General features: G+C 47.2%; 1 protein-coding gene across 7 annotated transcripts in view; it reads right to left on the minus strand.

Moving 5' to 3' along the window:
• GARNL3 (GTPase activating Rap/RanGAP domain like 3) overlaps nt 1–17,172 on the minus strand; it is a 184,062-nt gene that overhangs the window by 25,121 nt on the left and 141,769 nt on the right. For 6 of the 7 annotated variants that reach the window (XM_069747371.1, XM_069747373.1, XM_069747375.1 and 3 more), the window contains 4 exons: nt 15,369–15,438; nt 3,811–3,885; nt 2,154–2,253; nt 40–158 (listed from right to left, as the gene is read on the minus strand). In XM_069747371.1, the coding sequence (XP_069603472.1) occupies nt 40–158; nt 2,154–2,253; nt 3,811–3,885; nt 15,369–15,438 (364 nt within the window). Of the gene's footprint in view, nt 1–39; nt 159–2,153; nt 2,254–3,810; nt 3,886–6,599; nt 6,756–15,368; nt 15,439–17,172 lie in introns of those variants that run through there. The other variant, XM_069747377.1, reaches the window with a different exon arrangement.

Below are 17,172 nucleotides of genomic sequence, written 5' to 3' on the forward strand. Positions count from 1 at the left end.
GAGCGAGCTGCCCCGCTGCTCTATGTCCTCGCCACTTACTGTTTTTCTCCATAGGATCGCTCGGTACTGCGGAACGCGCTGATTATTCTGGTCAGAAAGAACTACGGACAAGAAGAACGGACTCCGCTCTGCGTCAGTCCCTACATAGTTCTGATGAACTGAAAGCAAAACACCATGAACACAGCTCCAAAATCTTCTGTCAGAGAGCATACCGCCCACAAGATTAACATGGCTCCCACAGAGCCCACCTCCCACAAGACCATCTCTAGCACATGGCTCCCACAGAGCCCACCTCCCACAAGACCATCTCTAGCATATTGCCCCCACAGAGCCCACCTCCCACAAGACTATCCCTAGCACATCGCTCGCACAGAGCCCACCTCCCACAAGACCATCCCTATCACATGGCTCCCACAGAGCCCACCTCCCACAAGACCATCTCTAGCACATGGCTCCCACAGAGCCCACCTCCCACAAGACCATCTCTAGCACATTGCCCCCACCTCCCACAAGACCATCCCTAGCACATGGCTCCCACAGAGCCCACCTCCCACAAGACCATCCCTAGCACTCAGTCCCTCAAGAGCGTGCCACCCGCAAAATCACCACCCAGCACACGGCCCTCGCAGAGCGCACTGCTCACAAACCACACCCCAACACACCATCCCCGCAGAGTGCACCTCCCACAATACCATCCCACAGCATACTGCCCTCACAGAGCACATCTCCCGCAAGACCATCCCTGGCATACCGCCCCTGCAGAACAAGTCTCCCGTAAGAACACCCCACAGCACACGGCCCTTGCATAGAAGTCTCCCACAAGACCACTCTCAGCACACATCCCCAGCAGAGCACATCTCCAGCAAGATCACCCCCAGGACACAGCCCTTGTATAGCACATCTCCCACAAGACCACCCCAGCACACATCCCCAGCAGAGCAAGTCTCCCGCAAGACCACCCCAGCACACGGGCACCGCAGAGAATGTCTCCCGCAAGACCATCCCTAGCACACGGCCCCTGCAGAGCACGTCTCCCACAAGACCATCCTCTGCACACAGCCCCAGCAGAGCATGTCTCCTGCAAACCGACCCCAGCACAGTCCCCGCAGAAAGCATGTCTCCCTCAAGACCCCAAGCATATAGCTTCTGCAGACACGTCTTCTGCAAGACCACACCCAGCACACTAGCCCAAGCAGAGTACGTCTCCCACAAGATCACACGGTCCCCGCAGAAAGCATGTCTCCTGTGAGATCCCTACCACGTCTCCCGAAAGACCACCCCCAGCATGCGGCCCATGCGTAGCACATCTCCTGCAAGACCCCTAGCACATGGCCCTCACATAGCACGTCTCCTACAAGACCCCTAGTACACGGCCCCCACTGAGCACATCTCTTGCAAGACCACCCCCAGCATGCGGCCCTCACATAGCACATCTCCCGCAAGACCCCAAGCACACAGACCCACAGAGCATATCTCTTGCAAGATCACCCACAACATGTGGCCCTCGCATATCATGGTTCCCACAAGACTACCTCCAGCAGAGCACGTCTCCCTGAAGACCACCACCGCACACGGTCCCAGAGAGCGTGTCTCCCGCAAGATCACATTATACGGCCCGGCCCCAGCAAAGCCCGCTGCCTGCAATACCACCCCAAGCACATGGTCTCTGCAGAGCACAACAGCACACGATCCTCGCAGAGAGCATGTCTTCCGAAAGACCATTAGCACACGGCCCCCATAGAGCATGTATCTAGCAAGACTACCCCCAGCATGTGTCCCTCGCATATCACGTCTCCCACAAGACCACCCCAGCATATGGTCCCAGCAGAGAACATGTCTCACGCAAGATTTCTATCACACGGTCCGGCCCCTACAGAGCCAGTCGCCCGCAAAACGACCCCCAGCACAGGGTCTCCGCAGAGCATATCGCCCACAGCCCATGGTCGTCTCAGGTTGTGCCGCCTGCTAGACCACCTCCAGCACACTGTCTTTGCAGAGCTCACCGCTCACAAGACTGCCCCCAGCACATGGTCCCCACAGAGCGTGCCACCCCCACAAGACTGCCTCTAGCATGCAATCCCCACAGAACGTGCCACCCGCTAGACGCCATTGCTGGCTAATAAGTCTTTCATTCATGTGGCGGCTGAACTCACCTTTCCCCAGGAAATACTTGAAGTACCATCGTGTGTGATACTCAGGGTTCTCCAGGTGAACGTCCGTCCGTCTCCAGACCCCCGGTGTGTAGTCACTGATCTGCAGAGGACACATGTGAGTGTTAAAACAACCAGTACAGAACATCATACAACAGGAGAGGAATGTGCTCAGAGAAACAATGCGATACATGGTGGTATACTGGTAATAAGGGGTTACACTGTGCTGGTGTTTGGCAGTATACTGGTTACACCGTTCTGGTGTATGTCTGTATACTGGTTATATTATGCTGGTGTATGGTAGTACACTGGTTACATGGGGCTGAACAGTGCTGGTGTATGGCGATATACTGGTTACCTTGTGCTGGTGTATGGCAGTTGTGGAGACATGGGTGTCAGTAGGTGCTCTAGTCCACTAGCCAAAACCGCCTGGATTAGGGCTTATCCCAACAAAAGCCCGCACTCCTTTTACCGTGAACATAATACTACTCAGACAACACATGGCGAGGCTAAAACAGTGTAGCAATACTTTATTGAATCACAAAACAGGCAAATAACACATAGACCAGTCCCATTAGAGCCTCACCCTTTTGCTGACTCACTGGGATAACAGCAGCAGTGACTCCAGAGCTCCCAGGGCCGACTACCCCACCTGCTGCACACACAGAGATGGAGTAACGACAAGCTTAGGAAGAAGAGTCCATTGAGGTACAAGGTCAGGTAACTGGAGAGTCACAACTTGGCTTCTCTGAACATCTCCATGGAGCCAAGTGACCAGTGGGTCCCAATCCTGGCTTTAGCAAATGTATCATAGGGCTCAGGTACAGTAACAGGTGGGTCCACATCCTGACCTTACCAAACTTATCCATGGGGTCAGTGATGGTCAATGGAGCAGATCTGTATTCTTTCCGCCAGGGCCGTGGTCCCATAAGCTGACATCCTATAGAATGTCAAATCTGTGTCCCTCGTGATGGAGCCATGATTTAGCAACCATCCTGTAGAGTGTTCCTGGCTGTGATTTTCTAAAGAGTCTCTGGATCTCTTGTTACAGAGGCATATCCCATTTTTAAAGTTCACAACTGTTCTTCAAACCATCATTCTCAGGTCAAGGGGAAGGGTTGATGAGGTTAACTCGCACTGTTTGATTATTTATAGTTTATCCTTCAAAGGTTGCAAGTCAACAAAACTGCATGGCCTGGTATAATGTGTAATCAACATATCAGCAAACATCATTGTACAGTGACCCTGCATCCCTGTTTTGCAAATATATCCATACAATAAACTTTAGGAGCTGATAAAAGAGGTAAATAACAACCATTCATCAATTTACAAATATCAATTCAACCTACAAGAAAAGTCAACATAAAGATAACAGTCTATGCCTCCTGGCTTACTGAAAATAGACATCTGGATAATTAAGATTAAATGATGTGTCATCACAGTGGTATACTGGTTATATGGGGCTACACTATTCTGGTGTATAGACATATACTGGTTATATTGTGCTGGTGCATGGCGGTATACTGGTTATATTGTGCTGGTGTATGGCGATATACTGGCATATTGTGCTTGTGTATGGTGGTATACTAATTATATTGTGATTTTGTGCAGTCACTTTTGAAAGCTTTATAACAATCTGGTCCTCTTGATGAGCCCGTACCTCGTCTGAAGATCCATTCTCAACCCGAAATCTTCCTGCTCTCTGTATGGCTCCATCAGCATCACTGGAAATGAGCTGTGGAGACAAGAGAACATGATATAATGTTATATACAGTGTGGTTAGTAAGACCAGTGTCCCCCAGTGCAGGAAGCCTCCGGTATCTCTAGGCCTTCAGCTCTGCCACACCTCAGCCCATACACATCATCCTAGAGAAGCCAATCCCAGAGCACAGCTGTGTGCAGGAGAGAATGTGGCTTGGCAGAGTACTTCACGTACGGCTTGGATCACCAAGCCAGACACAAAGCACGGCACAGGCAGAGTATTCCACGTATAGCCCAGATCACCAAACCAGACACAAAGCACGGCACAGGCAGAGTATTCCACGTACAGCCCAGATCACCAAACCAGACACGGAGCGCGGAACTGGTAAGAGTACTCCACGTACGGCCCGGATCACCAAGCCAGACACAAAGCATGGCACAGGCAGAGTATTCCACGTATAGCCCATATCACCAAGCCAGACACAGAGCGCGGCACAGGCAGAGTATTCCACGTATAGCCCAGATCACCAAGCCAGACAGCGCGGCACAGGCAGAGTATTCCACGTATAGCCCGGATCACCAAGCCAGACACAAAGCATGGCACAGGCAGAGTATTCCACATATAGCCCGTATCACCAAGCCAGACACAGAGTGCGGCACAGGCAGAGTATTCCACTTATAGCCCGGATCACCAAGCCAGACACAGAGCGTGGCACTGGGTGAGTATTCCACTTACGGCCCGGATCACCAAGCCAGACACAAAGCACGGCACAGGCAGAGTATTCCACTTACGGCCCGGATCACCAAGCCAGACACAGAGCGCGGTACAAGCAGAGTTTTCCACGTATAGCCCAGATCACTAAACCAGACACGGAGCGCGGCACCAGCAGAGTACTCCACGTATGGCCCAGATCACCAAGCCAGACACAGAGCACAGAACTAGCAGAGTACTCCACGTATGGCCCAGATCACCAAGCCAGACACAGAGCACGGCACCGACAGAATACTCCACGTATGGCATAGATCACCAAGCCAGACATAGAGCGCGGCACAGGCAGAGTACTCTGTTATGACCTGGTGGTTAGGAGCACCCGGAATGACCTGATGGTTAAACTCACAGGACAAGCTCTGGGAAGTGGGAACTTTGCTGACCGCAATCCCTAATCCTATCACACACACTAGAAATAGCCGTGGAGCGTACCTAACAGGCCTAGACGCCTCGGCACAGCCTAAGAACTAGCTAGCCCTAGAGATAGAAAATAAAGCCTACCTTGCCTCAGAGAAATTTCCCCAAAGGAAAAGGCAGCCCCCCACAAATATTAACTGTGAGTAAAGATGAAAGTCACAAACACAGAAATGAAACAGGTTTTAGCAAAGGGAGGCCAGACTAACTAAATAGACAGAGGATAGGAAAGGTATCTTTGCGGTCAGCACAAAAACTACAAAAGACCACGCAGAGTGTGCAAAAAGACCCCAGCACCGACTCACGGTGCGGAGGCGCCACCCTGCATCCCAGAGCTTCCAGCTAGCAAGACAAAATCATGAAAGCAAGCTGGACTAGAAAACCATGAACAGAAAATAACAAACTGGGACTTAGCTTCTTGCAGGAAGAGACAGGTCTCCAGAAAGATCCAAGAGCGAACTGAACCAGCACAGGAACATTGACAGCTGGCATGGAGTAACGATCAGAGTGGAGTTAAATAGAGCAGCCAACCAAAGGATAAACCACGTCACCTGTGTAAGGAACCTCAGAAGCAGCAGCTTCACTCACAGCCACCAGAGGGAGTCCATGGACAGAACTCGCCGAAGTACCATTCACGACCACAGGAGGGAGTTCAACAACAGAATTCACAACAGTACTCCACATATGGTCCAGATCACCAAGCCAGACACAGAGCACAGCACTTGCAGAGAAGTCCACATATGGCACAGATCACCTAACCAAACACAGAGCGCGGCACCAACAAAGTACTTCATGTATAACCCACATCGCCAAGCCAGACACATAGCGCAGCACCTGCAGAGTACTCCAAGTACAGCCTAAATCCTGGAGCCAGGCACAGAGTGCAGCATTGGCAGAGTACTCCATGTACAGCTTGAATCCCAGACCCAGACACATAGCGCAGCAGCGGCAGAGTACTCCAAGTACAGCCTGAATCCTGGAGCCAGACACAGAGCGCAGCAGCGGCAGAGTACTCCATGTACAGCTTGAATCCCAAGCCAGACACAGAGCGCAGCAGCGGCAGAGTACTCCATGTACAGGTTGAATCCCAAGCCAGACACAGAGTGCAGCAGCGGCAGAGTACTCCATGTACAGGTTGAATCCCAGAGCCAGACACAGAGCGCAGCAACAGCAGAGTACTCCATGTACAGCTTGAATCCCAGAGCCAGACACAGAGCGCAGCAGCAGAGTACTCCACCTATGGCCTAGATTCCCCAGCCAGACATAGAGTCCAGCATCAGCAGAGTACTCCACATATGGCCTAGATCACCGAGACAGACACAGAGCGCAGCACTGACAGAGTACTCCATGTACAGCATGAATCCCCAGGACAGACAAAGAGTGCAGCTCCGGCAGACTATGCCATGGCCAGCAGACTATGCCACGTGCAGCCCGAATTCCTGAGTCAAACACAGAGAACTCCATGTACAGCCTGGATGGATACAGAGCGCAGCACCGGCAGAGTACTTCACGTACGGCCTAGATCCCCAAGTCAGACGCAGAGCTCAGCAGAGTACTCAACATACAGTCCAAATTCCTGGCACGGACACAGAGAGCATGACCGTCAGAGTACTCCATGTACAGCTCGGATCCTGTGGCCAAACTCGGAAGTGCAGCAGCAGCAGAGCATTCCATATACAGCCCAGATCCCTCGGACAGTCACAAACCACGTCGCATGTATGATCTCCACTGTCCGCTCCATTTGTAGTCTACCATCTGCGGTGCTGCACTCAGCACAGGGTGGGGACAATATCAAAGTAACCGGGTGGGGGTTGTAGCCCTACATTTTCACGTTAACTAGTCGATGGCATGTCTCCTGTAAGCAAACCTCTCCACTCATATGGCTGCGGGTATGGAGTGTCCGTCTGGCTTCACCGGCAGCTGGAGGGATGACATGCTGGTAAATATGGGGGTCGTCCTCAATAAACAGACCCCATTAAGGACTGGGAGATGTTAGTACAACGGTTTCCAACAGCAAGCACAGGCGAGACACAAAGCTGGGCCATGAGTCAGACATCTCTGAGGATGACATTTCTCCAGACTTATCTAATTACATCTCCAGTGACAGAATTACACAGGCCTGGAATCAATCACAGGCTCGGCAGCTGCAGGCACGAGAAAGCCTCACATCTCCACACTGCAGAAAGCACAGGCCAGCTGCGTGCCACCATATAATTGCCCACTGATTCGCCACTACTTTTAATACTGTGCAGAAGTGTACCCAGCTCAACAGACTACTACCCCCAACCGGCAGGACACACAGCCATCACTGGAGAATGGCTGTCACAGGAGGCACTGATGAAGGACTGAACTGCACTGAATACAGATCCCATATTATCCAGTGTTTCTGCTGAGACCAAAGTGTTTACCTACAGTTAAGTCCAGAAATATTTGGACAGTGGCACAAGTTTTGTCATTTTCACTGTTTACCAAAACATATTCAAGATACTGTTATATAATCAATATGGGCTTAAAGTGCAAACTCTCAGCTTTGAGGGTATTCACATCCCCACTGAAGGAATTGGCACTCTTTAATATGTAGCTGCCGCTTTTTCAAGGGACCAAAAGTAATTGGACAATTATCTCAAAAAGCTTTTCAATAGGCTGCATTGGGCTATTCCGTCATTAATCCATCATTAATTAAGAAGGTAAATGGTCTTGTAGGTGACTCCAGGAGTGGCATTTGCAATTGGAAGCTGTTGCTGAGAATCCATAATGGAAGGGAAACAGATTATTGGGCTGAAAAAGAAGAAATCCATCAGAGAAATAGCAGAAATGTCAGGAGTGGTCAAATCAACAGTTTGGTACAATCTGCAAAAAGAGCGCACTGATGAGCTTGGGACCTCAAAGAGGCCTGACCGTCCACAGAAGACAACAGTGGTGAATGATCACAGATTCCTTTGGTGAACAAAAACGCCTCCACAAGATCCATCCAAATGAAGAACACTCTCCTGGAAGTAGGTGTCTCGGTATCTAAGTCCATCATAAAGAGAAGACTTCATGAGAGCAAATACAGAGGGTTCACCACTAACCCTTAATCAGACTTAATAATCCAAAGGCCAGATTAGACTTGGCCAAAAGAAACATCTAAAGAAGACGCCCAGTTCTGGAAAAACCATTCTTTGGACAGATGAAACGAAGATCAACCTGTGCCACTATGATGGGAAGAAGAAAGTGTGGAGACGACTTGGAACGGCTCATGATCCAAAGCACAGCACACCCTCTGTAACTCATGGTGGAGGCAGTGTGGTGACATGGGCATGTATGGCTTCGAATGGCGCTGGGTCACTAGTGCTTACACTATGTAACAAATTTCTATTTATTTTTTGTTCCTGGGTCCAAAGTGTGTTTTCCTAACCTGTTATGCCTAAAACACATAGAAAATAGTTGTTGTTCCACAAAAACTTTGCTTCTGTGGTCAGGACAATGAAGACTACTCAGTATTGGTTACGAATGGAGAATTTTCCCGAAAACAGACAAATTTCAAAATTTCATTGTCCTGATCACAGAAGCAAAGTTTTTGTGGAACAACAACTATTTTTATTTGTTTTAGGCATAACGGGTTAGGGAAACACACTTTGGACCCAGGAATAAAAAATATATAAAAATTTGTTATAGTGTAATTTCCTTTTTTGACACAATATATATGAAAATTTTCAGCCCCGTGGTCATAAAATCAAAGTTTGTGCTGAATGTAGTCGTTTTTCAATAGTCTTTAAACATAAGCAGTTGAAATATTACACTTGGAAGCCAGGAACAAAAATTGTGTTACTGTTACATTGATGATAAGACAGAAGGCAGAATCAGCCGGATGAGTTCTGTAGTGTACAGGGAGAGACTTTTTGCTCAGATTCAAACACATGCAGCAAGGTTGATTGGACAACGCTTCACAGGACATTGACCCTAAACATCCTGCGAAAGCAACCCAGGAGTTTAAGGTAGAAAGACCCACAAATAAGCAACATCTGAAGTCAGCTGCAGTAAAAGCCTGGCAAAGCATCACAGAGGAGGAAACCCAAAGTTTGGTGACGTCCACGGCTTTCCAACTTCAGGCCGTCATTACCTGCAAAGGATTTTCTGCAAAGTATTAAAAATGAACATTTTATTTATGGTAAAGTTAATTTGTCCAGTTACTTTTGAGCCCCTGAAATGAGGAGGCTTTGTAGAAAAATGGTTGTGATTACTAAACGTTTTACAGGATATTTTTGTTCAACCCCTTTAATGAAACTTGAAAGTCTAAACTTCAATTGCATCTCAGTTGTTCCATTTCACATGCAAAATATTGTCCTGCAGACCTGTAATCTGGAGACCCCAACTAGTTCTGGACCTAAATGTAGGTCCTCCCCAAAGAGAGGAGATAGTGATGATTTTACTATTCATCCTGGGGGGATACACACATGACAGTGGCCCTGGGGACATATTCACCCTCCCCAATGGATATCTACGATATAATTGTCTAAGGGTCACTTCCGTCTATCTATCCTTCTGTCTGTCACAGATATTCATTGGTCGCGGCCTCTGTCTGTCATGGAAATCGAAGTCGCTGATTGGTCGTGGCAAAACGCCCACGACCATTGCCACGACCAATCAGCGACGGGCACAGTCCGGCGAAAAAATGGCTGTTCCTTCCTCCCCGCAGTCAGTGCCCGCTCCATACTCCCCTCCAGTCAGCTCTCACACAGGGTTAATGGCAGCGTTCATGGACTGCGTTATGCCACGGTGTAACGCACTCCATTAACGCAGCTGTTAACCCTGTGTGACCAACTTTTTACTATTGATGCTGTGTATGCAGCATCAATAGTAAAACGATCTAATGTTACAAATAATAATAATTAAAAAAAAAAACTTCTCTCCTCACCAGTGCAAGCGGCAGGTTCCGGCGCCAAGGATGCTATGCGAGAAGGACCTGCCATGACGTCACGGTCATGTGACCGCGACGTCAGCACAGGTCCTGCGCTCATACCAACCCTGGGACCGGAAGCTGCCGCGTGCACTGCACACAGGCGAGAGGACTACAAGGGGCCCTCGGATGGTGAGTATACGTTTATTTTTTATTTTATTTTAAGTCTTTTTTAACTTGTTACATACGTGGCTGGGCAATATACTACGTGGCTGGGCAATATACTACGTGACTGGGCAATATACTACGTGACTGGGCAAAATACTACGTGACTGGGCAATATACTACGTGACTGGGCAATATACTATGTCACTGGGCAATATACTACGTCACTGGGCAATATACTACATGACTGGGCAATATACTATGTGGCTGGGCAATATACTACGTGGTTGGGCAATATACTACATGGTTGGGCAATATACTACGTGGCTGGGCAATATACTACGTGGGCTGTGCAATATACTACGTGGACATGCATATTCTAGAATACCCGATGCGTTAGAATCGGGCCACCATCTAGTAGATTATAATCTGCTTGCCAGTGACATTATAGATGACGGTGCACAGGATCAGGGTTATAGCCGCACTAATAATATTACACAATAAGCGCGCTGACCACCAAATGCTCCAACATCTTCTAACGGTCACAAATCTCACGTATGATGGGCACAGGACACGAGCCCCCACTAAGGAAATTGTGTGGTTCAATGGATGAATACGATCACTGAGACTGGAGCAGCAACACTGATTCTAGAGGCACGTTTCTCACTGATCCCACGATCCATCCAGATACTACTACAAGAGACACATCCAGATGTTACAACATTACTACTACAAAACAAGAGACACTGATGAAACCGATCCATCCAGACATTACTATTACTGCACACTCCGATTCCTACAGTCATTACTACTACTACACACTCCAATCCATCCAGCCATTACTACTACACACTCAGATCCATCCAGACATTACTACTACTACACACTCCGATCCATCAAGACGTTACTAATACTAGAAACATCGATCACCCGATCCATCCAGACATCACTGCTACTAAAGATATTGATCAAACGGTGGATAAAGGCATTACTACTACTACTACATGCTCTGATCACACCGATCCATCCAGACATTACAACTATTAAAGAAAGAAGATGAGGGCACTCACCGGTCTTCTTGAAATGCAAAAACTTTTATTAGCAATACATCCAGATAAAATTCATGGCCGGGAACGACAGAGCCGAAGCTCTTGGGAGCAGATGAGAACGGAGATGACGGCCGTTTCGCGCTGTGTTTGCGCTTCTACGGGTCCCGTAGAAGCGCAAGCACAGCGCGAAACGGCCGTCGTCTCCGTTCTCCCCTGCTCACAAGAGCTTCGGCTCCGTCGTTCCCGGCCATGAATTTTATCTGGATGTATTGCTAATAAAAGTTTTTGCATTTCAAGAAGACCGGTGAGTGCCCTCATCTTCTTTCTTATATTTGGACTACACAGCTGGCTTTTTTCCTGTTTTTTGAGGAGCACCCGAGGTCAGAAATGTTATGGCTGTTGTAACCACTGCCAAGCACCTAGTTTGAGGTAGCAGTCTGGTTATAATCTCCGTACTAGAGACTGTGCCGCTCTGTTTGTTTCATTTTCGTTGAACAACTATTAAAGACACTGATCCATCTAGACATTACTACTACTAAAGACACTGATCCGCCAATCCATCCAGACATTACTACATATATTATTCATCACATACAATATAGTACAGTCATTGCCAAAAGTATTGACACCCCTGCAATTCTGTCAGATAATACTCATTTTCTTCCTGAAAATGATTGCAAACACAAATTATTTGGTATTATTATCTTCATTTAATTTGTCTTAAATGAAAAAACACAAAAAGAATTGTCCTAAAGCCAAACTGGATATAATTCCACACCAAACATAAAAAGGGGGTGGACAAAAGTATTGGCACTGTTCGAAAAATCATGTGATGCTTGTCTAATTTGTGTAATTAACAGCACCTGTAACTTACCTGTGGCACCTAACAGGTGTTGGCAATAACTAAATCACACTTGCAGCCAGTTGACATGGATTAAAGTTGACTCAACCTCTGTCCTGTTTCCTTTTGTGTACCACATTGAGCATGGAGAACAGAAAGAAGACCAAAGAACTGCCTGAGGACTTGAGAAACCAAATTGTGAGGAAGCATGAGCAATCTCAAGCTACAAGTCCATCTCCAAAGACCTGAATGTTCCTGTGTCTACCGTGTGCAGTGTCATCAAGAAGTGTAAAGCCCATGGCACTGTGGCTAACCTCCCTAGATGTGGACGGAAAAGAAAAATTGACAAGAGATTTCAACACAAGATTGTGCGGATGTTGGATAAAGAACCTCGACTAACATCCAAACAAGTTCAAGCTGCCCTGCAGTCCGAGGGTACAACAGTGTCAACCCGTACTATCCGTCGGTGTCTGAATGAAAAGGGACTGTATGGTAGGAGACCCAGGAAGACCCCACTTCTTACCCTGAGACATAAAAAAGCCAGGCTGGAGTTTGCCAAAACTTAAATGAAAAAGTCTAAAACGTTTTGGAAGAATGTTCTCTGGTCAGATGAGACAAAAGTAGAGCTTTCTGGGCAATGGCATCAACATAGAGTTTACAGGAGAAAAAAGAGGCATTCAAAGAAAAGAACACGGTCCCTACAGTCAAACATGGCAGAGGTTCCCTGATGTTTTGGGGTTGCTTTGCTGCCTCTGGCACTGGACTGCTTGACCGTGTCCATGGCATTATGAAGTCTGAAGACTACCAACAAATTTTGCAGCATAATGTAGGGCCCAGTGTGAGAAAGCTGGGTCTCCCTCAGAGGTCATGGGTCTTCCAGCAGGACAATGACCCAAAACACACTTCAAAAAGCACTAGAAAATGGTTTGAGAGAAAGCACTGGAGACTTCTAAGGTGGCCAGCAATGAGTCCAGACCTGAATCCCATAGAACACCTGTGGAGAGATCTAAAAATGGCAGTTTGGAGAAGGCACCCTTCAAATATGAGGGACCTGGAGCAGTTTGCCAAAGAAGAATGGTCTAAAATTCCAGCAGAGCTTTGTAAGAAACTCATTGATGGTTACCGGAAGCGGTTGGTCGCAGTTATTTTGGCTAAAGGTTGTGCAACCAAGTATTAGGCTCAGGGTGCCAATACTTTTGTCTGGCCCATTTTTGGAGTTGTGTGAAATGATCAATGTTTTGCTTTTTGCTTCATTCTCTTTTGTGTTTTTTCATTTAAGACAAATTAAATGAAGATAATAATACAAAATAATTTGTGTTTGCAATCATTTTCAGGAAGAAAATGAGTATTATCTGACAGAATTGCAGGGGTGTCAATACTTTTGGCCATGACTGTAACTATGGTTTATTCTTAGTGTTCCTTGAAACATATACACCCAGTAGTACATTGTGTAGACACACTCTCATAGTACAGATGTCATGCAAATAATTTTAGAGGTCTGTCTCACCTATTCTATGAAAAATGCCTGTTACATACAGACAAAAGCAGCAGGTGAAATAATTATTGAAAACATCATCAATTTTCTAAGTAAATATATGACATGAAATTCTGATCAGTTGTCGGTAACAACCCATCCAGTCCACAAAGGCAAAGAAATCAAACCATAGATGTCCATAAATTAAGTTAGAAAGCAATCCTGCCACTTAATGAAAAATAATATCAGCTGGTTCAACTGATGCCTATAAAAAGTTATCTCGTTATCAAGGTGACACACAAGAAATATCTCATGATGGGTAAAACCACGGAGCTGTCTCAAGAACTTTGCAACCTTATTGTTGCAAAACATAGTTATTGCCTTGGTTAAAGAACAATTTCTAAACTACTGAAGGTTCCAGTGAGCACTACTGGGGCCATAATCCAGAGTAAGTAAAGAAGTAAACCTCTACGGCCTGTATGCACACTCATGTAAATAAACACCGTGTGCACTGCTATATGGGTGGTGCAGAGACTAGGTTCCCAAACCATCAATAATCAGTATAAAAGTCTCGCACTCAACTTAAATCTTATTTCTTTATTGAGTGAAGGGTAGCACTGGAAACGTTTCAGCTCAAATTGAGCTTTCATCAGTCACGTGCTGTGCCTAAAATGGTGTGTGGATCATGTCCTGAGATAGAAATACAGATCGTGCCTGTTGCAGCTGAATGACTACTGAGAGATGAGGTGGAAGTCTTGTATGTAGTATACAAAAGTTGCGAAGTAGAGCAGTGGTAGGCTTAGAGTTATATAGTATTGGTGGCAAGAAACAAAACACCTCGGGGGCGGTCAGCATAAGAACCGGGGCTTATGGGTGTGGTGTCGGCGATGAGAGGCAGTACCCTCAGAGACGGCCAGTAGTAGAGCCGGGGCTGGAGGAAGAAGCCACCTATGTACGTATGACGCCCCTGGAGACGCGGAGTCCACCGCTAGTCTGACTAGACTTTTATACTGGTGTATGCACACTCATGACACAAGACTCCATTGCTGAATAAAAAACATGCTCAAATACATTTAAAGTTTGCTAAACAACAATTAGACAAGTCTGTGAAATATTGGGACAATATAGTCTGATCAGATGAGACCAAAATGGAACTGTTTCGAAGCCATAATACCCACCATGTTTGGAGGCCAAAAGGCACTGCATATCACCCCTAAAACAACATACCAGCAGTAAAGTTTAGAGGTGGGAACATGGTGTGAGGCTGTTTTTCAGCATAAGGCACTGGCAAACTTCATATGATTGAAGGAAGGATGAAGGTACAAATGTACAGACATTCTTGACAAAAATATGCTGCTATCAACCAGGATGATGAAGATGAAATGAGGGTGGAAATTTCAGCAAGACAATGATCCCAAACTCGCAGCAAAGGAAACTCTCAATTGGATTCAGAGAGAGAAAATGAAGCTCATAGAATGCACCGGACCTGAATCTAATAGAAAATGTAAGGAAAGGAACTAAACATCAGAGTCCATAGAAGGAGCCCACGGGATCTTCAGGATGTGAAGAGAGTTTGTGTGGAAGAATGGGCCAAAATCACACCTGAGCAATGTATGTGACTAGTTTTTCCATACAGGAGGTGTCTTGAAGCTGTCATCACCATCAAAGTCTTTTGTACGAAGTATTAAATACATTTCAGTAATCGGGTTCAATATGTTTTCCAATTTCTCATTATTACAAATAACCTAATTTTTGGACATCTATGGTTTGATTTCTTTGCCTGTGTGGATTGGATGCGTTGTTACTGAAATCTGGTGATAATTTAATATCAATAGCACCTTTAGAAATAAATTCACTTAGAAAATTGGTGACATGTTCAATACTTATTTTACCCGCTTTATACTTTCTATGACAGCTGGAACTCACCAGCTCCACGGAGCCATAATGCTTCCTGCTGAATTCTCCACGCCGGCAGCCCAGGTCTTCAGAGACGGAGCTGGAAGAGAAACGCTTCATTAGTAACCATGGCGAGCGGTCCAGAGCGAGTCTACTGCAAGCAGGCTGCACAGCAATGGTCCCCAGCAAGGAGGGGTCTCAAATGAGGAGGGGGAGGGGTGCTGCCTGCACAAGACGGATCATGCACCACCAATGGAAAACATGTTGCAATAAAGGCTACGCTACGCTATATATACAGGTGGTACTGTTCAGCACGAAGCATTGTCCAGTGGGCACAGGACAGGAAATTTTTTTGGGGGGGGGGGGTTGGGTGGTAGAAAAAGATAATACAGTGCTGAGTGCAGAGAATGATGGCAGGAAAGCGACAATCCGGGCACAGAACCAGCCATAGATCACGTCAATCACCATCCAACACTGCAGCCGTCTGAAACTGTGGCTGCTCTGCAGTACCCCTAAGGCCGGCGTCACACTAGTGAGTTTTACGGACGTATGAGAGGTGCAGAAAATACGGATTGCACACTGACCAATGATTCTCTATGGCCCAGCTCCTATCTGCCTTAGTTTACAGTCTTGTACGGCCGTAGAAAATCACAGCATGCTGCGTTTGTCAGCGTATTGCGCAAAAAATCCGCCAATGAAAGTCAATGGGGCGAGAAAAATACGGATTACACACGGACCAGCAGTGTGACTGCGAGAGATACGCAGCGGTGTTCTATAGAAAAGCCAGCAATTCAGTGCGGTGTACTGTAAAATCACACTGACAGGTTAGAATAGAATAGCTAAGATAAATGTCTACACACACATATATATCTATAATATAAAGCTGGGAGCGTCACTCTGTCCGAAGCCTTTATAGACTGCGCAAGCGCCGGCGCAGTCTGGACCCCACAGAGTGACGCTCCCAGGAGATCGCGGTATTCGTAAACTCTGAACGCACACCGCGATCTCCAACGGAGAGGCAGTGACCGTGGACACGTCAGGAGGGTGAGTATATTCACCTGTCCAATTCCATCGCTGCGCGCCGCTCCATCTTTCAGATCCTCTGCCTGTGACGTTCACAGTTCAGAGGGCGCGATGACGCGCTTAATGCGCGCCGCCCTCTGACTGAACAGTTACAGCCAGAGAAGCCGGAACATGGAGCGGACGCAGCGCTGGATCACAGCCAGGTGAATATAGCAAGTGTCGGGGGCCTGAGCTAGCGGCGATACTGGCACCTGACCCCCACAGCGCGCCGGTGTCCCCGCCTGCTCAGGCCCCCCCAGCACTCGGCGCCCAGCGACGATAGGTGAGTATGGTATTTTTTTTATATATATATCGCAGCAGCATACCGGGCATATACTATGGAGCATCTTATGGGGGCCATCAACCATAATGGAGCAGTGTACGGGGGAATATACAATGGAGCATCTTATGGGGGCCATCAACCATAATGGAGCAGTGTACGGGGGCATATACAATGGAGCATGTTATGGGGGCCATCAACCATAATGGAGCAGTGTACGGGGGCATATACAATGGAGCATCTTATGGGGGCCATCAACCATAATGGAGCAGTGTACGGGGGCATATACAATGGAGCATCTTATGGGGGCCATAAACCATAATCGAGCAGTGTACGGGGGCATATACTATGGAGCATCTTATGGGGGCCATCAACCATAATGGAGCAGTGTATGGGGGCATATAATATGGAGCATCTTATGGGGGTCATCAACCATAATGGAGCAGTGTACGGGGGCATATAATATGGAGCATCTTATGGGGGTCATCAACC

Source organism: Ranitomeya imitator, chromosome 2, assembly GCF_032444005.1.
Source record: "Ranitomeya imitator isolate aRanImi1 chromosome 2, aRanImi1.pri, whole genome shotgun sequence".
In the NCBI taxonomy this organism is placed as follows: domain Eukaryota; kingdom Metazoa; phylum Chordata; class Amphibia; order Anura; family Dendrobatidae; genus Ranitomeya; species Ranitomeya imitator.